General features: G+C 39.1%; 1 protein-coding gene across 1 annotated transcript; it reads left to right on the top strand.

The window, feature by feature from the left end:
* Nucleotides 1-226: 226 nt before the first annotated feature.
* LOC149827166 (disease resistance protein Roq1-like) lies at nucleotides 227-3,840 on the top strand. The gene is made up of 6 exons (XM_090018454.1): nucleotides 227-450; nucleotides 535-679; nucleotides 783-840; nucleotides 3,164-3,306; nucleotides 3,401-3,610; nucleotides 3,697-3,840. Exons 1-6 carry the CDS (start codon nucleotides 227-229, stop codon nucleotides 3,838-3,840), a joined length of 924 nt encoding a protein of 307 aa, XP_089874580.1.
* The last annotated feature ends 17,219 nt before the right edge of the window (nucleotides 3,841-21,059 follow it).

The raw sequence follows: 21,059 nt of genomic DNA, 5'->3' as shown, positions 1-21,059 counted from the left end.
AAAAGTTCAAAACCCATCCATAAATAACATTTCAGAAGGATTAAGCATGATCAAAGAAAGAATTAAATCTAAAAAGGTTTTAATTGTTCTAGATGATGTTGACCATAGAGACCAATTAAATGCATTTGGTGAGAGGGAATGGTTTGGTCGAGAGAGTGTGAACATCATCACATCAAGGGATAAAGATGTACTGCTGAAACCAAGCCAAATTTATATGGCTACCGAGATGGACAGAGATGAATCCTTTAATCTATTCACAAAATATGCCTTTAATGGTCAGCAACCAAAAGAAGAGTACCATGACTTATCAAATCAGTTTGTTGAAGCTGCTGGAGGGCTACCCTTAGCCCTTGAAGTATTTGGGTCACTTTTGCATGGAAAGATGGAAGAACAATGGAGAACTATATTGGATAGTTTGCGAGAAATTTCACACAGAGACATTAAAAAAAGGTTGAGGATAAGTTATGATGGACTCGGGACATCAAAAAAACAAGTGTTTCTATACATATGCTGCCTTTTTATTGGTGAGGATAGAGAAAGGACAACTTATTTGTGGCAAGATCGTAAATGGAATCCTGAAGCTGCAATTGAAACCCTTCAGAATAGGTCTTTCATTAAGGTGGACAGTAGCAATCGGTTTCGTATGCATGATCTTCTCCGAGAAATGGAGAGGGACATAGTTTGCGAAGAAAACACAATAGAAATTTCGAAGAGGAGTAGGCTATGCGAGTTGGATGACATATTCAATCTGATCCATAATCAATGTTCCTTCGCATATGCAGGCCATCGGTCAGAAGATCTTTCAGTGTGTCACTTCAGATAAGTCTTTCTCCTACCTTGGTCTGCCGCTTTAGCTATCATGTGTTCTATCGGTTGCTTGGAACGCCACTCTTCAAAAGGTTCAGACTAAGATTTCGACCTGGCATGCCTCCTACCTTTTGATTGCTGACAGACTTACCCTCATCAAGGATGCTTTAAATGCGATGCCGAAATTTTTTACGTTTATGTTCCTTATGCCTATGGGGATCAATAAGAAGCTCTCTGGGTTATTGACCAGGTTTCTGTGGTCTGAGCAAAGTAACAATAAAAAGTGTCACATTGTGGGGTGGGACAATATAAGGCTGCCGCAGAATAGATGGGGGTTGGGGATTTCGGACTCCAGATTAAAAAGTATTGTTCTGGTTGTTAAGCAAAGCTGGCTTGCTTACCAACTGGGGTCCCCTTGTGCAAACTTCCTTCTGGATAAATACGGATCGGTGGAATCTTTGTTTGGGGTTAGCGCACGATTAGGGAGCCCTTTTTGCATCTGCGTAGATCGTGGATTCAAGCTTGGTCTGTTGTGTGGGGTGGCGAGGGCGATGATGTCGCTTAGAGCCAGTTCCTTTGTAGAGTGATCACCCCGAATGGCTCCTTACGCACCAAAGATACCTACCTTTCTCTCCTTCCAGCAGGTGTGAATCGATTCCCTAAGAGTATTATCTGGGGCAAAGGTCCTTTTCCGAGAGCGTGCTTCTTTGCTTGGCTTATTCTGCAAGATCGGGTGCAGACGGATAGCTTCCTCAAGTCTATAGGTTTTTGTATTGTGAGTAAATGTGCTCTCTGAGAGGGGGCTGAGGAATCTGCGCTGCACCTATTCTGAGAATGCCAGGTCTTTCAGAATATTTTTAAGGTTAACTGGAATAATCCGATCGTGTGCGTGCGCCAGAAGTCTTTCGCTGTGAACCTCTTATGGGAGGGGCCAGCCAGTTCGTAGATGTAAAAGTTGGCGGATCATTTGGAGAACTTGGTTGCTTTCTTCCTGGTGGGCTGTTTGGATGTCACACAAGAATGCTATTTTCAGGAAGATCCTGGTTAATTTCAACAAGTTAGTAAATTATATTCGGCCGGATGTATATGCCTCGTTATGCATCTGCCTTCCTGATCTTCAGCGCCACTTGCCGCTAAGGCCTCCCCCGGATCCGGACTGATCGCCTCTGTTTCTTATTTGTATTTTGTGCTTTTTTTTGGCTTATGTGTTCTTTGTCGGTCTGTGTACTATGTGTTTTGTTTGCCGGTTTCAATGTTTGTTGAACATGTCGTAATGTTGATATTCTTAGTTCATCTCTCTCTCTCATGAGTTTATTTATGCTATTCAATTTTGGAGGATTTGATTTAGAGATTACAAACCTTCTTTCAAGAAAGATTTAGAGAGTGCAAACTATTGACTGGTTGGCACCAGCAAGGGACACCACCTGTAGGTTTCAAACACAGTGTTCAGGCAGCTAGGTGACATTCATGGAGGGCTTGATTTGCAAACAGCCAGGGACAAGGACATTGACATTTTTTTTTCAAAGTTGTCAAGGGTGCTCTGTCCCCCCTATTCCAAGGAAGAACTCCAGACTCCAAAATGCGTCTCAAAGGGACGTGTGTGATATGGTGTCCCACCTGTTCATGTGTCCTATGTTTGAGTGCATGTGTAGCCCCATGCATTGCACAGAGTGGACACCGTCGTCCACTAATCCATAAATAAAATCTGGTTGACACCAAGGGTTGGAAACAGAAGTAGTCCAAGGCACCTCACCTTATTGAGGTTATAACACCATCCATATTTGGGAGCTTTAAAGCATATTCAAGTACCATATTTGTTTGGGTCGTTAGCTGGAGTCTTTGTTCATACATGGGATAACCAGCTGGAGTTTAAGAAAATAGTAGTAACTGAGTTAAGGGCTTGTTTGGAATCTATAACTAGAATGTGCGTTTATGGAGTTTATGCATTTGAAGAAGTGGCAACTGCCAAATCCATGATTTAGTATAAATACAAAAGAGAAAGGGCCTCACTTCCCATCCCAAATGCATAAACGCCCCTCCAAGCGCCGAGATTCCAAACAGGACCACCAAGGTAGTTTGAACAATATTTTACCTCGGGACCACCAAATGCATAAACGCCATCCCAGCACCTAGATTCCAAACAAACCCTAATGTTGCTTGTTTTCTCTTGCACTATAACTGAGTTAATGTTGCTTGTATTCTCCTCAGGGACATGCGAAAGTCCAAGGAATCAGGCTCAATCAAGGTGCACAGAAAGAGCTGCTTATTAATGTTGAATGCTTTAAAGAAAAAAAGTCTCTCAGGTTTCTTCACATTGAGAGTGTGAAATTTAAAGACAAATTTCATCTTCCTATAGGTTTGGGATGGTTGGGATTGCCATCGTGTGACTCTGACTTACCACCATCTGATCTTAACCTACAAAATGCCATAGTAGTTGATCTATCAGAGAGCAATGGCATGGCTGAAGCTCTCATTACTCAAACCTTTTTTGGAGGCAAGGTTAGTAGTACTACGAGTGAATCCTTTCTGGTATTTGTTACACCTTAGATCTCTTTGTTTACCCAAACCTAAAACTTACGAAAACAATTTGCAGTACCTGCACAGTTTGAAAATTCTTGACCTCAGCTATACAAAGATAACTACGATGCCTAATTTCTCTGATGATCGTCCCTTGGTGAAATTGATACTCATCGCGTGTGTAGAGTTAAAAGGTGTTCACGAGTTCATTGGAAAACTCAAGAGATTACAATACTTGGATATGGGAACATGCATGAAGCTGCAAGAATTGCCGGCGGAGCCAGGGGTGGGCATGGATGGGCGGTCGCCCACCCCAGAATTAGAAACCGAGTTGACTTGGGACTCGGTGTTGCTGGTGTTTTTTGTCTGCAGAACCCTAGTTTTGGAGTTTCAGTTTTAGGGTTTTGTTGTTTGCTGGATTTGTGGGGATGGTTTCGAAGGATTCTGATTGGTTCTAAGAGGGGATTGAAGAGTGGAAACAGAGCGGCCTCCATGGACGCCAGGAAGGGTGGGTGAGCGGTCATCGACTCGAAGGTGCGAAAAGTTGGTTTCGTGACAGCCTCCGACCATGTACGCTCGACCCTTGATGCCGCCATGGTGGAGGAAGTCGTGTCGTTGATCTCTGTTATGTCTCCGATCGGGAACACGCTCTCTCCGGTGATGATCCCGCCTCCTCGACATTCCATGGAGGCGACAACACGGGGGATCCCTGTCCCGGTGCCATTGTCACCTCGCCAGAGTCCGAGCAACAACCAACCTGTCGGGAGCTACAAAGTGTCGAACTATCTGTTGAGCACATCGCCGTTGACTTCGCCTTCGAGCAGGACTGAGAGTCTTCCGTCGATTGAGTTATCGGAGGACCCCTCGCCTCGTTGGGTAGCTAAAACGGTGTCAGCAAGCATCGACAGGGACGAAAAGATGGATGATTTCGTGCAACATTCTGCCTCCCTATCGGCTGCTCGTTTTCCCAACACCGGCAATTTGACTATTGTTTCGATGGTGAAACCACTACAACAAAGCAGTAGATTAGCGACGACCACATTCTGTCGCTACGCCTGTTAGCGACAACGAGGCGACGGTATGCTTACGTCGCGAATATTTCGACGCTAACTGGCGACGGATTTATTCCGTCGCCAGGTCCGTTGCTAATTACGACGGACTAACAAGCGCTATATTCCGTCGCCAATCCGTCGGTACTAAACGGCGACCACGGCTTGGCGACGGATTTACTTCTGTCGCTATGCCGTCGCTAGATTTATATGAATAGCGACGGATGGTTCCGTCGCAAACACGAAAAAAAATAAAAAAAAAATTATTTGAAAATTAAATACCGAGAATGGTACAATTTATATTTCCTGTACAATTTATATTTCCTGTAAATAAAAAACAAACCACACAAAAAATTCTATATAACAAGAATCTACAACAATTAATCATTCCACCTTAAAATTAACAAGTTTAATTATTTACAATTCAACAATTACAATTAGGAAACATAAAAAAATAGAACTTCTTCAACACAGTTCTCTAATCATCGCCAAGATTTTGTGCGTCTTCTTGTTCATTGTCTTTATCTGTCCCTTCAGCTCCACTACGCTGATTATCGCTAGCAGCCTACACAAGAAAAGAACAGTCAGTATTGATAAACAAAATATAATGAAATAAATTACACACTATATGTGATTCTATCATGTGCTCATGTGTGATCTAAGGCAATAAAAAAACTCTATATGTGATTCTATCACGCTCATATGTGCTCTAAGGCAGACAAAAAGTTATATATATATGTGATTCTATCATGCTCATATGTGTGCTAAGGCAGTCAAAAAATTGAATATGTGATTATAGCATGTTCATATGTGTTCTAAGGCAGCTAGAAAAACTCTATATGTGATTCTACCATGCTTAGATGTGCTTTAAGGCAGGCAAAAAACTATATATGTGATTCGATCATGCTCGTATGTGTGCTAAGACAGTCAAAAAATTGAATATGTGATTATAGCATGCTCATATGTGTTCTAAGGCAGGCAAAGCAAAAAAATTTATATGTGATTCTATCATAAATGATATATGTTCTAAGGCAGTAAAAAAACTCTATATGTGATTTGTGCATGCTCATATGTGTTTTAAGGTAGTCAAAAAACTGAATATGTGATTATAACATGCTCATATGTGTTCTTAGGCAGTCAAAAAACTGAATATGTGATTATAACATGCTCATATGTGCTCTAAGGCAGGCAAAAAAACTTTATATGTGATTATAGCATGCTCATATGTGCTCTAAGGCAATAAAAAAACTCTATATGTGATTCTATCATGCTCATATGTGTGTTAAGGCAGTCAAAAAACTGAATATGTGATTATAACATGCTCATATGTGTTCTTAGGCAGTCAAAAAACTGAATATGTGATTATAGCATGCTCATATGTGTTCTAAGGCAGTCAAAAAAACTTTATATGTGATTCTATCATGCTCATATGTGTTCTTAGGCAGTCAAAAAACTGAATATGTGATTATAGCATGCTCATATGTGCTCTAAGGTAGGCAAAATTTTTTATATGTGATTATAGCATGCTCATATGTACTCTAAGGCAATAAAAAAACTCTATATGTTATTATAGCATGCTCATATGTGCTCTAAGGCAGGCAAAAAACTATATATCTGATTCTATCATGCTCATATGTGCTCTAAGGCAGGCAAAAAGTTATATATGTGATTTGATTATGCTCATATATGTTCTAAGGCAGACAAAAAACTGAATATGTGATTATACCTGAGAGGGACCTGGAATCGAAGATCCCCTGTTCAGAACAAGATTGTTGATCTCATTTCGGAGAAAGGGGGCGACGGTGTCATGGAAGTAGTTATTCAGTGATTCCGTAACGATCTGGCGTACATCATCACCGGAAAGAATAGTCTGCTGCTTGGAGCTTATGTCGGCACAAGAAGTCGGTGAGCCGTAACTGAAAGAAGCAATAACTGGTGAAATGTTCATATTACTCCCAAACCCGAACACGCGACCTTTTTTGGGTTCACCTGCTGCAGTCACCCATGCCGTAGGATCAAATGATGGATGCTGAGTAGCGTCATCGCCATATCGCTCTACCATCTGTTGCTCATATGCTTCCTACAAAATAATGTTTAAAGTATTCATTAATAATTAATGATAACATTATGATAACTTGCATATATATTGCAATGATTATTAATAGAATTAATACATACCGTTGTCGTTCTCGCCTTCTCTGATACGAAGACTCCCGTGGTCTTCCGTTTATGTGTTTCAACAAACACATCCTTATATGGTACACTGCCTCCCTTTTCAGCTTCCTGCGAAGTTAAATGACAAAAGATTTAGTACACAAGTTTGCAACAATACTTATAAAATTAATATTATATATTGATGAGTTACCATTTTCTTCAGGTGGCTCCCAAATGTCTTAGATCCACCTGTGTGTAGATGGGCTTCGGGCATCTTCGATCGATTTTGTACAGCCTTTGCAGAGCGATTTCTAAATGCATCTTCCGCCCACTTATCGCACATTTTATCCCAGTAATCTCTCCTGATAGTAATAGGACCATGGCCCTTCCACAGTAATGGATCATCTACTACGCCAGATGCTTTTTTTGCTGCAGTCTTCATAGTGTGCAGCATGTCTGCAAATCGATTGGCAACCACCTTCTGCCACACCTTCCTTGCATCATTTTCTTCTACCGTAGTTGCGAAGCGATTCGAAGCCTACAAATATTTTCAGAAAGTTAGTAGATATTACTTAAATAAATTAAATATGAAACACATTAACTATGAGGAACAACTGTATACCATGAATGAGGACCACAATCTGTCTAACACCTCCTTTGGGTACTCTTTCCATTGAGCAACCGGTCCTGGTAGATGTTGAAGAAGTGAATTCCTAATCTCCCGTACTACTTCTTGTGGCTTAAACCTCGTGCTGCACATGAATTGTTACACAGTAAATATCAATATAAAATATTTATAAGATATGCAATAATTGAAAACAAAATACTTACGGTCGATTATCGATATACACTATTCGAATGAGTCTTCTTGTGCCAGCCTGAGAAGACCCTGTTTCCTGTATTGGCTCTTGACTTGTGTGATCAACTGGTGTAGGTGAGTCGTGTACAGGCGCAACATCATTTGTAAAAAAATACATTAGAAATTCTCAGAATGCGCATTTGAACTAATCAAGCATCCAATTAGTTATATGATATACCTATCACAGGAGCCCGTGAAGATGAAGGCTGAGCCTGGCTACTACTGGATGAGCGACCACTATAACCTCCACGAACCATATTCTAACAAATAACATATGGCATACAATACATTCAAATAATTCACATCAAGTATTACAATGCATTCAAGTCATTCACATCAAGCATTGCAATGCATTCAAATCATTCGCATCAAGTATTACAATGCATTCAAATAATTCAAATCATTCATATCAAGTATTGCAATAATTCAAATCATTCGTTGCATAAATTATAATACATTCAAATAATTGAAATCATTCACATCAAGTATTGCAATGCATTCGAATCATTCGTATCAAGTATTACAATACATTCAAATAATTCAAATCATTCACATCAAGTATTACAATGCATTCAAATCATTTGTATCAAGTATCGCAATACATTCAAATAAAATTTTTAATCATTTACATCAAGTATTGCAATACAACTCATGCATTTGCATCAAGTATTACAATACATTCAAATAATTCAAATCATTCACATCAAGTATTGCAATGCATTCGAATCATTCGTATCAAGTATTACAATACATTCAATTAAAAATTTTAATCATTCACACCAAGTATTGCAATGCATTCGAATCATTCGTATCAAGTATTACAATACATTCAAATAAATTTTTTAATCATTCACACCAAGTATTGCAATACAACTTACATCAAGTACTCCAATGCATTTAAATAGAGGTTTGTAGTATAAGATTTTGCTCACTAGCTTGAGAATTCTTCCTCGTCACTAGTTTGACTTTCTTCTTCTTCTTTTTCTTCTTCTTCTTCTTCTTCTTCTTCTTCTTTATTGTTTGCCCATCCACTTGGTACATCATTTCGATCACATTCCTCTATGAATGTTTCATCGGCCAATGGAGATATGACATGCATATCATGCGCAACATCGTGACCATAAGCGAAGTCATAGACATCATCTGATTGATAGTAATCGCTGTCTTCAGCTAACTCATCTTCCTGTAACTAATCATACTCGGGGTATAGTTTGGACTTCACCTTGCAAACTGCCCACCATTCATTTCTATCTGACTTTTTTATACTCGGATATGAAGTATAATAAACTTGTTGAGCTTGCGAGGCTAATATGAATGGTTCATATGTTCCAAACCTAGATTTATGATTCACCTCCACAATGCCTGAAGCTTTGTCGAGTCTTGTTGCAGTTGGATCAAACCAATGACACTTGAATATCGTAACCCTGTTATTAATGCCTAAGTAAGTCAACTCCATTATTTCCTCTATAACACTGTAGTAATCATGTTCATTTTCACCGTAGCTACTACCCTTGACACACACGCCACTATTTATCATTGATTTGTTTATACTGTAGTCTTTTGTATGGAATCGATAACCATTTACGATATACCCGTTGTAGCATTGCACAACTTTGGTCGGACCATTTTCTAAATCACATATTCCTTGATCTTTAACATCACCATTGCGAACCTACGCACAGACATAAACAATGATTGTGATGACGATCAATTAAGTAACTTAGTGTTGTTTATAAGTACAAAATTTATGTTAGCTTCTTTACCAACTATTTCAACCACTCCACAAACTTAGTTTCACGTTCTTTTTATACTTCTGCATCAGTGAGATGTGAAACTTCGCTTTGCAACTCCAGATCAAATCGTCTGCAAACCACAAATACTTATATTACCGAGCCATGTATCCACATATAGAACATAAAAGGATTTATAATTGAGTTGCATATACATATACTTACTCGATGTATGGGTCGATCGCTGAGCAATTAAAAAGAATATAAATGTGTGTTGTATCTTGCTCTCGATCTGTCAATAGCCTTGATCGGCAACTACCGAATGCATGCCCAAGTGGTTGAAATATCGACAGCTTGTCAGCTACAGTTACTTGTTCTCCATCATCGTTACGGGGCGGGCATGTGTAACGTGTTGGAATATGAGGTTCGAAGTATATAGATAAGAAATTTGAAATCTCTTCTAAAGTGTACGCCTCACAAATAGAGCTTTCTACTCTTGCTTTATTACGAACCTTTTTTTTTAGGTCAAACATGCATCTGACAAGAATATACATTTCAAATTTTAAATATCTGTCATTAAAGAGACAAATATAAAAAAACATATACCTTTCAAATGGGTACATCCATCGATATTGCACAGGGCCACCATCCCTTAGTTCATATGGCAGATGTATGATCAAATGTTTCATAACATCGAAAAATGCTGGCGGAAATATCTTTTCTAGCTGACAAACAGTGGTGATGACAGAGTCCTCAAGATTCTTTACATCTGATACAACGACCTCTGATGCGCACAATGTTCTGAAAAATCCGCTCAACTCAGACAATACCCCCCATATAGGTTTGTCTAACATATCATGGAATGCTAGGGGTATCAATCGTTGCATAAAGATATGACAATCATGGCTCTTCAACCCATATAACTGTCTATCATCAATCTTCACAGCCCGAGCAATGTTAGAGACATATTCATCTGGAAATCTCAGTTGTCTCAACCATTGACATACATGTTTTATTTGATCAGGTCTGAGCACGTACTTTGCCTTTGGTTTCAGTACTTTGCCATTATACTCTTTGAGTTCCAATTCTGGTCTTTTACATATTAATTTTAAATCCATACGGGCCTTCGGATTATCCTTTGTTTTTCTTTTAATATTCATTACTGTATTGAACACATTATCAAACACATTTTTCTCTACATGCATCACATCCAAATTATGTCGTATCAATAGGGTCGGCCAATACGGTAGTTCTAAAAAAATAGATTTCTTCGTCCAATTGTGATCCTTCCCAAATCCACGGAAGGGTGTAGGACTGCGGGCATCTGTTAATACATTTGGAAAGTATCACAATCTTCTTAGAATCTCTATGCCAGACAATCTTGAGGATGGATCTTCTTTTTCAGTTGTGCATGCTTTAAACACATTCTTTTGACGTCGGAACGGATGATCGCTGGGTAGAAATCGACGATGGCACTCAAACCAGCAAGGCTTCCTTCCATGCCTCAATCTAAAAGCTTTGGAATCCTCCATGCAGTACGGACAAGCCAACCTCCCATGTGTGCTCCAACCAGATAACATACCATATGCAGGGAAGTCACTGATTGTCCATAGAACAGCGGCCTTCATGTTGAATTTTTGTTTTTTGTGGGCATCATACGTGGTAACACCGTCATCCCACATTACTTTTAGTTCATCAATCAATGGCCTTAGATATACATCAAGATTTTGGCCAGGTGAGGTCGGACCAGGTATCAACAGAGACAAGAAAAGATTTGGACGTTTCATACACAAGCTTGGTGGAAGGTTGTATGGAGTTACAAATACTGGCCAACATGAGTATGGAGTTGATCTACCCCCAAATGGATTAAATCCATCTGTACATAGACCGAGTCTAACATTTCACACTTCCATTGTGAAGTTCTGATGAGTACGATCAAAGTGCTTCCAAGCTTCAACGTCAACAGGATGCGTGATCTTGTTTTCATCGTGTCGAACTTTATTTGCATTCCATCTCTTGTGTTTAGCTGTCCTTGAAGACATATACAATCGCTGCAATCTAGGAGTGATAGGAAAGTAGCGGAGCGACTTGTATGAAACTTCCTTTGATCTCGTGCTACCATTGCCTCTTGTCTTTGGCTTGAACCGAGGATGCCCACATGACGGGCATGATATGTTGTTTTCCTGCTCCTTGAAATACAACATGCAGTGATTTGGACAAGCATCAATCTTTTTGTAACCCATACCTAGAGCGTTGACCATAACTTTCGCACGATAGAAATTTTGTGGCAATTTCTCATCTTTGGGCAACATACTCTTCACAATCATGCACAAACGGTCAAAACATGATTGACTCAAATTATACTCAGACTTCAAATTCATTAGTTGAAGAACTGCAGACAAGATAGTGTGACTCTCACAACCATTCCAAAGTGGCTCATCAGCATCTCTAAGTAAATCATAAAATCTACTAGCTGCATCGTTTGGTGATTCTTCATCTACGGCAGTTCTTACATCGCTAGAACTCATAGCAGAACCCAGTTCTGTTCCTGCGGCATCAAATATCAAATTTGTATATGGATTATCGTGCACCACATTCACCCGTACATCAAAATCGTTTCTAAATTCTTCTCCATGAAACGTCCAGTTCTGATAATCACTCACAAAACCCTTCCTGTATAGGTGATGTCTAACGCCATGAGGTTCTACAAATCGATTATTCTTACAAATCTTGCAGGGACACCTAATCCGACCTGTGGGATCTACTGTACTGACACTTGCCGATGCAAATTCAATAAAACTGTCAACACCATCCATATATTCATGCGATAACTCATTGTCCACTATCCTACGGTACATCCATTCACGGTTTGCAGTCATTTTATCGTATGATGTTACGAATAGTATCCTAACCAGTTAAAAGAGAACCATCAGAATGCTATGATGAAGAAAATATCAAATTTATCATGCAATATATGATGTCATACAATCACAAGAATTATGATGCATGCATTGATAACTTAATATTTTCATGTGCAAACTATTCATGACACGATACATTCATTTGAAGCATGCTTTCAGTATGCAATTTCACATGGAAGACATAATCAAATTTAAAGTAACTACATGCAAGCATGGATACAATCACATCAAACATTGCAATACATCGAAATAATTCATATCAAACAAATGTCAAACATGTACCTGCAGCAAACACACTTCAATATCCCACTAACTACAACCATGCCTAGCATGGACTCCGTACTCAAAAAATAAGAACACTTCCATATTCATACATTAAAATCATGCTCAGCATGATCTCCGAACTCCAACAAAGCAGTCCTAGATATCAACAACTAAGTGAGTGTGTGAACAATAAAGTGTTATATTCAATAAATTAAATAACATGTGATGTGCTTGCATCACTTACTCACCACGGGTATTTACCCGATTTGCATTATTTTTGTCACTTACTTACCACGGGTGGCGGGGCACAAGCGAGTTCCGTTGATAAATCTGCAAAAAACACTGTGTTAAAATGAATATTGAAGCTAATTAGGGAAACACAAACACCTATGCAATGCAAAAAATAACTAAACTGATGATGATATATCTAATGATGAAATGCGATGAAATAAAGTGTGCAAGTAATGTACTGCAATGAATATTGAAGCTAATTAGGGAAACACAAACACTTATGCAAAGGAAGCAAAAAGACTAAACAGAACCTTTACAAGAATGAAAAACTAAAAGATTAACAAAAATTAGCAGAACAAGAAATGCAGACAAGGAATTATCTAAACATGAAATGCAATGATGAAAAGCAAACACAGAAAAATGAAACAAGAAAATAACTAGAAAAACACAATTGGAAATTGAAATACAGGAAAACAGAAAAATGAACTTGTAAAAAAATTCAGGAAAATAAATTTTGAATGAAATAGACATAAAAAAATCAGATAAAAGCATGAAACATAAAACTGGACAAACAAATTTTTGAATGAAAGAAAAGAAAATAGGTAAAAATTAAAAACAGGAAATTAGAACCAGAAATTAAAAACAGGAATAATTAGCAACAGAAAAAAAAACTGAAAACTATACCTAATGTAAACAGTAAAGCAAACAGAAAATTACTAAAAATTTAGAAAAGAAAAACAGGTAATGTAATGCTGAAAAAGAAAGCAAACAGGAACCGACTCAATTGAAAAGCAGGAAATTCAACAATGAAAACAGAAAAATAAAAAATTGACATCAAACAAGACATAAAATGAAAATCAGATTTATGCTAAAGATGAAAACAGGAATTGGAATAGTTCGAGAATTAGGAAACACAAATCTATTACGATGACTGAATCATAATGCATAAACACTGAATTAAAAACAAATAGAGACAATTGAATGTAAACTGAAAGTGTAATGCAGAAAAAAAACACAAGAAATAAAAAAAAAACATGAAATTGACGACTGTAAAACAAGAAAAATTAACAATGAACAACAACAATCGACAAACAATGAAAATAAAAACTCAGATCTATGAACCGATTAAAAAAATTTAGAGATGCTTAAGATGGGAAACAGAGAAACAAATGCTAATTCGATCTATTGTTTTTTTCTTTTTTTTTTATTTCTCTTATTTTTGTTTTTTATTTATTCTGTTTTATACAGAATTAATGGAAGAAGAAGAAAATGCAGATGAGGAAGAAGAAGAAGAAGAATAAGAAGAAGAATAAGAAGAAGAATGAAGATGACTTACCATACCGGAAATGATTACCTGCGCGTCGTCGGGCAGTGGCGGGAGGCTGACGTGGAGCAGCGGCTGGCGAGCGGTGGACGGCTGGCCAGCGGCGGCTGGCGAGCGGTGGACGTCTAGCGAGCGGCGGATGGCGAGCGATGGACGGGGAGCGGCGGCTGGCGAGCGGCGGCGGTCGGGCGGTGGCGAGAGCCGACGGGCGGCGGGAGGGAGAGGGCGGCGGGCGGGAGCAAGACAGCGAAACAGGAAAAAGAGAAAGAGGGATGGGATTAGGGATTTACGTGACATTTAGCGACGGCTTAGCGACGGAATAATTCCGTCGCTAAGCCGTCGTAAATCAAAATACCAAAAAAGCAACGGAATATATTCTGTCGCTACGTCGTCGCTAATTAGCGACGGATTAGCGACGACAAAGTTCCCTCTCTAAATCCATCGCTAAAATGGTGTTCTTGTAATAAGAATTAGCGACAAAAAATTGCAGTCGCTAATCCGTCGCTAAGTAGGGACGGATTAGCGATAAAAGTTGTTTCCTCGCTAATCCGTCGTGAATTAGCGACAAATTGTTTCTCTAGCTAATCTGTCGCTAATTAGCGACGGAAAAAATCCGTCACAAATTTTCGTCACTAATTAACAATTTTCTTGTAGTGAACCGCCTCCAGGAGTTCAAGGTAAACCCTTCTCACTTTTTTTCAATCCATTTGTCTCTATAGTTCATTTTGGGGTAACAATTTCAGAGATTTCAATGTGAATATTGTTGTGACATATATGAGAATAGTTTTTTGTTTTTGGATATTGAAAATCCAAAAATTGTGGTTAAATTCTATATCAGGTTTGGGCTTTGGTAAGTGAACAAGACTCGTATATGGATTGTGGTTTCTTTATCTTTGTCTGTGAGAGAAAACACATAATTGAAGAGGTTCACTTTTAGTGGGTGTAAACGAGTAAAGGTTAGATTTAAGCATTTTGGTTATTAGGGGGCAGATTGTTGTTTATCGTATTACCATAGGACTCCTTATCCTTCGTTCTTGTATTTCAGTTGCATAGCTAATAAATCTAGTTAATGGGAAATGCTACTAAATTCGAATTGAAAAATCGAACATGTTCAAATAGTTCCTTATTGATCCCTTCCCAGCAGGATCGTCCTGCAAGAATTGTCCCCGAGACCCGAAGTCTGCCCACCCAATGAAAAACTTCTGTCTCCGCCACTGCCCGGTGCCATTGGCCAATTAACCTCTCTTAAAGACCTTCATCTCCAATGGTGTGAAGAGTTAATTGGAGTTCATGAATCCATTGTAAAACTCAAGAGCTTAGAGTACTTGGATATGAGAACATGCAAGAAGCTAAAGACGTTGCCTGACACCATTAACCAATTAATCTCTCTTAAAGTCTTTAATCTTGGATGGTGTAGCAAACTTAAGTGTTTGTCAGCCCAATTAGAGAAGATGGAATCACTAGAGGAGCTTCATCTTAACCACACAGACACAACAAAATTGCCTGATTCAATAGGTGAGCTTGGAAAACCGTGCCAGCTATCTTTAGATCATTTCCACCGCTTTTTGGGAAAGCTACCTAATTCATTTACAAAATTGGACTCTTTACAAAAGTTGACAGTAATTGGCATCACCTTGAAAGGATTAGAGGATGGCATTATTGATCTGATGGGCATCCGTGAACTAAGAGTTCCATCGTGTGAGTTGCTTGTTGCACTACCCAATTCATTGTGTAAAAAAATAAGAGAGCGTTGTTTAACTGGTTCCCTGATTGAAAAGTTACCAGATGATATCAATCGACTGGAAAACCTCGACACCTTGTTACTAAAATGCGAGGAAGTTAGAGATCTACCTGATTGGATTGGGGATCATTTGGGGAACCTTAGGATTTTTTAAGTAGAGTGCAAGAATCTTGAATCACTACCTGATTCATATGGGAAACTAGAAAGCCTTGAGATCTTCAAACTCAGGTCCAAGAAACTGGAAATTTTACCCCACTCGATTACGTCATTGGGAAGTGTTAAGGAATTGAAGTTAGAGTGCTCGATTCTGGAATCTCTACCTAATTCAATTGGAGAAATGAGCAACCTTGAGACCTTTGAAGTGAACTGTAAGGATCTTAAGGCTCCATCAGACCCAATTGGGCCATTGCCAAACCTCAAGAAGTTCTCATTGAAGTACCAGAAACTAGAGACTTTATCTTACTGGATTGGTGGCATGGCAAGGCTTGAAGAATTGTCATTAGATCTGTGTGAGGATACCAAAGACCTGCCAGATGCCTTAAGTTTGCCTGGTTCGGATTCCTCCAAAGCCACCCAAGTTTGAATGTTTTGTGCATAACTAACGCAGAAAGTGAGACGACTTACTACCAGGTTGAATTACAAAGCAACCTCAATGCAACGAGTGGCTCGCAAGTTTGAGGGTTAAATGTGACACATCCTTTCTGGTAATCTTTCCTATCTCACAACAGTAGAGAAACTATTTTCCTGGCAATGTAACTGGTCAAACAGTGCATTCCAGACTAATATGGCATACATATTTGATCTATATGATATTTGGTCTTAGGCTAGAGCAAGATTGCCTGACTAAAAAGTGGAAGCGAGAAGAAATGCATTTTAAAATGTATAGAAAGCGGCAAGCGAGAAATAAAAAATCCATGTAAGAATTGAATGAGAATTGAATTGAAATAAAAAAAAACTAAAATAGAAGTGATATTCTTAAATTTCATAATTTTATAGTGTAAGAATTTAATTTTTTAGCAAAATCTAAAACTAATTATTGCCAATTTAAAGAAAGCACATGGAAGTGAGTGAGAAGCGTGAAAGAAAACATATAAAAATATAAAAAATAGAGTGAGAAAATATATAAAGTGTGTAGAAAATATAGGAGAAGCATCAAAGAATCGAGATTCCCATCAAGTTTCGAAAACAAGTAGTATCGCACTTTTGAAACAAGTTTTCGAAAAGCAGGCTTCCCACCAATCTTAAAAACTTATGGTAACTATTAGAACGAGATTCTATCTCAGTCATGATAATCTCTATCGTAACTGAGTTAAAGATAAAGATAAGCATCGGATAACTATAAGCTTATCGTTATCCCGACTTATTTCGTGGAGATAACCACAATGTTTTTGTATATATATGTGACTCTTGTACATGTGTAAAAGTATTTAATGAAACAATTTTTTTCAGTCTGTGTTGGCTCTTCTCCTAAAATGTTTTCTTCAACTGCATTACCATAATCCTAATATAATATCAGAGCAGTCGACATCTTGATCAACTTTATTTTTTTAGTTTAAAGTTTCTTCGTTTTTCGCTCAGGCTAAAACGCCTGAAAATGTTACAACCGCTCTTCCTTGCGTATGCACTCTTATCTATGCATCCCTACAAGTCGGCGCCTTTCTTCTACCTGTTTTGGTGTGGATACCCGAAATCTCTGTCTTGGCCTCACCCTCAGACGTCGCAGTCACGCACGCAAAACTCGCTACAGCCAGCCCTTTCTGCATACACTCCCTTCTCTACGCCAAAGCCTGCACAACCCTACGCGCTTACTCCTTCACACCACATGTAGGTTGCATGTCAGCGCCTGTGCACTCTTGTTAGCCGAAGCCATAGAGCACTCACTTCTTGTTTCAGTTTTGGGGACACCTCAAACCCTTTTGGATGCACCTTCTATGTGTTTATTCTCCCACCAGCACTCACCACAAACTATTGGTCCTTTTGTTCTTCTGTATCTTCCGCTGCTATAGCGTGCACTGCATTGCATATTTTATTTTGTTGGTCTGAGCACTAGCATGTTGTTGTGATGTTACTCCTTTCAATGATTGTGTGAAGGTTTTGTTGAACATAAAAAGGCAGTTTTTTTATCTTTCCAATTTCAGTTCTGCTCATCTTTGGTATTATCCACTCGAATGAATAGGGGTACTTTTCTTGTATACTAGTTTTTGGTTCCCATGTACACTCTTTGATGTCATGGTGTTGCCAACGTACCTTGACCAAAAGAATGGTCTTGGTACTCAGTACATGTTCCTTACTGTCTAGAATCTCGACTAGTCTCTCCTTCATAGTACGAACCTCTTGAATATCCACATCTTTATATTAGATTATATGGGATGGATCATGCACATAATTTCACAACATGGATATGTGAACTACATGGTGTATCTACGAATACTGGAGAGGTAATGCTAATCTATATGTTGTCTTACTAATACGTTCTAGTATTACAAATGATCCAATATATCACTACAAGAAAATCATGGATTAGCGACGGCTTATATCCATCGTTAATCCGTCGCTAAGCCGTCGCTAAACAGTTTAGCGACGGATTCGCGACGGATTAGCGATGGATAGAGGCCATCGCGAATTTTTGCTCGCTAATTAGCGGGAAAACTTATTTGTCGTTAATTCCGTCGCTAATTTGCGACAGATTAGCGACGGACATTATCCGTCGCTAATCCGTCGCTAAATTTAAAAAAAAAATAAAAAAAAATGATCCCTGTCGGGCGGTATTCCGGCAGCAATAAGCCGGACTTATACCGCACCCGACAGGCATCGTCGTCCTCCGTGAACCGGCGTCGTCGTCCTCCGTGAACCGGAGGACGACGACGCCGAAGGCAGACCTTACATGGCACCGCCTTCGGGGGCAAGGGCTCGCACCCCTTGATCATCAGCCGCTGCGCAAAGATGTCGTCCGTCGGGCACGTCCCCCCGATGTCGTACGACATGTACTGCTTCAGCTCCTCCTGGAACCGTCGGCAGTCGTGACCCACCGGCGGGTAGATCTCCTCGGAGCCGAAGGTGGGCGAGAAACCCACGGGGTCGTTCTGGCCGCTATTGCTCCCCCGTTCCGGCAGCGACTCCTTCAGCCGAGCCAGCTCCATGAGCAGGTTCTCGAGGAGGGTGTTGGAGGAGTGAAGCTGGTTCTGCACCTCGGAGAGATGGGCCTCGGTCGTGACGAGGCGATTTTGCGTGGTGTTGAGCTCATGGAGAAGCTCGTGGGCGTCAAGCACGCTGCCCAGGCGCTGAGAGTATTGGGACCAGTTGAAAGGTTCAGCCTGGCCTCCGTGGGAATAAGAAGGGAATGGAACGGGATGGAATGAAGCAACCCGGTAGGATAAAAAAGCAAGAGGAGAGGGGGAGAGTGGGCCCGATTTAAATTTCGAAAGGGAGAGAGGGAAAATTTCGCGCTCGATTTAAATCGAAAATTAGCGAGGGATTTAGCGACGGAATTTTTCCGTCGCTAATCCATCGCTAATTAGCGACGGATTAGCGACGGAAAAATTCCGTCGCTAAATCCCTCGCTAAAATGTTTTTTTGGTATTGAGAATTAACGACGAAACAATTGTTGTCGTTAATCCGTCGCTAATTAGCGACGGATTAGCTAGAGAAAACTTTCATCGCTAATCCGTCGCTACTTAGCGACGGATTCATGAAGAAAGTTTTCTCTAGCTAATCCGTCGCTAATTTGCGACGGCAAAAATCCGTCGCAAATTTCCGTCGCTAATTAACATTTTTCTTGTAGTGTATCTGAGACTGAGCTTTCCTTTTTGCTAAACCTAAAAACACTTTTGGTAGAAGATATCTTGATGAAAACCAAATCTCCCATGAAAAAAGTGAGTTCCCTCTGTCTCTGATATGCATAACTCTTTTGCCAACTCTGAGCAGTACTCAACCTATCCCTAATCATTTTTGCTTGTTGCATATAGTGTTGCAGCATCATTGATGACTCCAATGTCCTATTACCAATTTCTTCCTAGTAAATCGGGGATCGACAAGGTCATCCATATAGAGCTTCATAGGTATCATTTTGATATTCGTGTGGTAACTATTGTTATATGTGAATTCATCTAGTGCTGTATGCATAACCCAATCACCCTTCTAGTTAAGAACATAAGCATGCAACATGTCCTCTATTGTCTATATTGTTCTTTTTTACTATTTGTTCCTTTGTGGATGAAAAGCGGTACTAAATTTTAGCTTTGTACCAAAAGCATAATATGAAGCGACGATCTCAATCCAATATAATTGAGACTGATACCCCCGTGCAATTGAATAATTTTCTGAATATACACTTTTGCGAGACATTCCAGTGGTTGATTGACTAGAATAGGTAAGAAATTGTCGTTAGGTTCTAAGTAAACCTATCATAAAATTCATTATGATATCCTCCTATTTTCACTGTGGAATGTCCATCTATTGCATCATACCACTAGATTTTTTATGCTTAATTTTGACTTGCTGACAAGTCAAATATTTTGGGACATACCTTGTGATCTCTCATTTCATTCTATTCTGTCAATATCTCTGTTGTAGGTTCTTATACATTTTTGTAGTTTCCGAATGTATGGTGTATTTGGATCAGCGAACCTCATTCAGCAATTCTTTTCTTATTTTTTGGTCATTTGGCCATTCATCTACAAGCTTCCATCATCCTTCAATCTAAAAGAGGTATATTAAGGATCTATCTTTTGTGCCTCGATAATCTTAGCAATGAACTCAGGCTAAATGGTCAAACTGAATATCCTAATCAATCTAGAATCATCACAAAAATGTCTCCAGTCTATAAATTCTTCTAACATTTTTCAGTCTTGTCCCACTAGACTGGACAAGTTGTTTCCTGCTTTTCAGCTTAAAGCACCAGTCACGACGTTGGCTTTTTTAGGAAGGTAAAAGATAGTAAACTCGTAATCTTTTATAAACTCCAAACAATGCCATTAACGCATATTCAGTTCGTTTTGAGGATATAAGTATTTTACACTCTTGTAGTTTATGAATACCTCAAATTGCTCCTTATATACATAATATCACCATATCTTCAATATAAATACAATGACTGCCAATTATAGATCATGTGTAGGGTAGTTTGTCTCATGTGTCTTCAGTTGTCATGATACATATGCTATGATCTTTCTGTGTTGCATCAAAACACATCTCAATCCAGTTCCCGAGGCATCGATATAGACTATAAATCTGCCTGGTCTAGACGATAATATCAACACTAAGCCTGTGGTGAGTTTATATTTCAGGGTTTAAAAATTCAACTCACACTTGTCGTTCCATTCAAATTTGATGTCTTTTTATAGTAGCTTAATCATGGGCAAGGCTATTCATGAAAAGTTCTGGATGAATCGTCTATAATAGCCTACCAATCTTAGAATGTTTTTTATATCACTAACATTCTTTTATTGTTCCTAGTTCAATAC

The sequence above is a fragment of the Nuphar pumila genome, chromosome 10 (genome assembly GCF_984573655.1).
Source record: "Nuphar pumila chromosome 10, dmNupPumi1.hap1.1, whole genome shotgun sequence".
Lineage (NCBI taxonomy): Eukaryota > Viridiplantae > Streptophyta > Magnoliopsida > Nymphaeales > Nymphaeaceae > Nuphar > Nuphar pumila.
Note: the sequence above shows the minus strand (reverse complement) of the source record. Positions and strands in the feature narration are given on the sequence as shown.

Excerpts from the sequence above, each read along its gene's own strand:
- LOC149827166 (XM_090018454.1), top strand. The coding sequence starts at position 227 with ATGGACAGAGATGAATCCTTTAATCTATTCACAAAATATGCCTTTAAT. Across the intron at positions 680-782 it reads GAGAAATGGAGAGGGACATA|GCCATCGGTCAGAAGATCTT; the intron begins GTTTGCGAAGAA and ends TCGCATATGCAG. Across the intron at positions 3,307-3,400 it reads AAACCTTTTTTGGAGGCAAG|TACCTGCACAGTTTGAAAAT; the intron begins GTTAGTAGTACT and ends AACAATTTGCAG.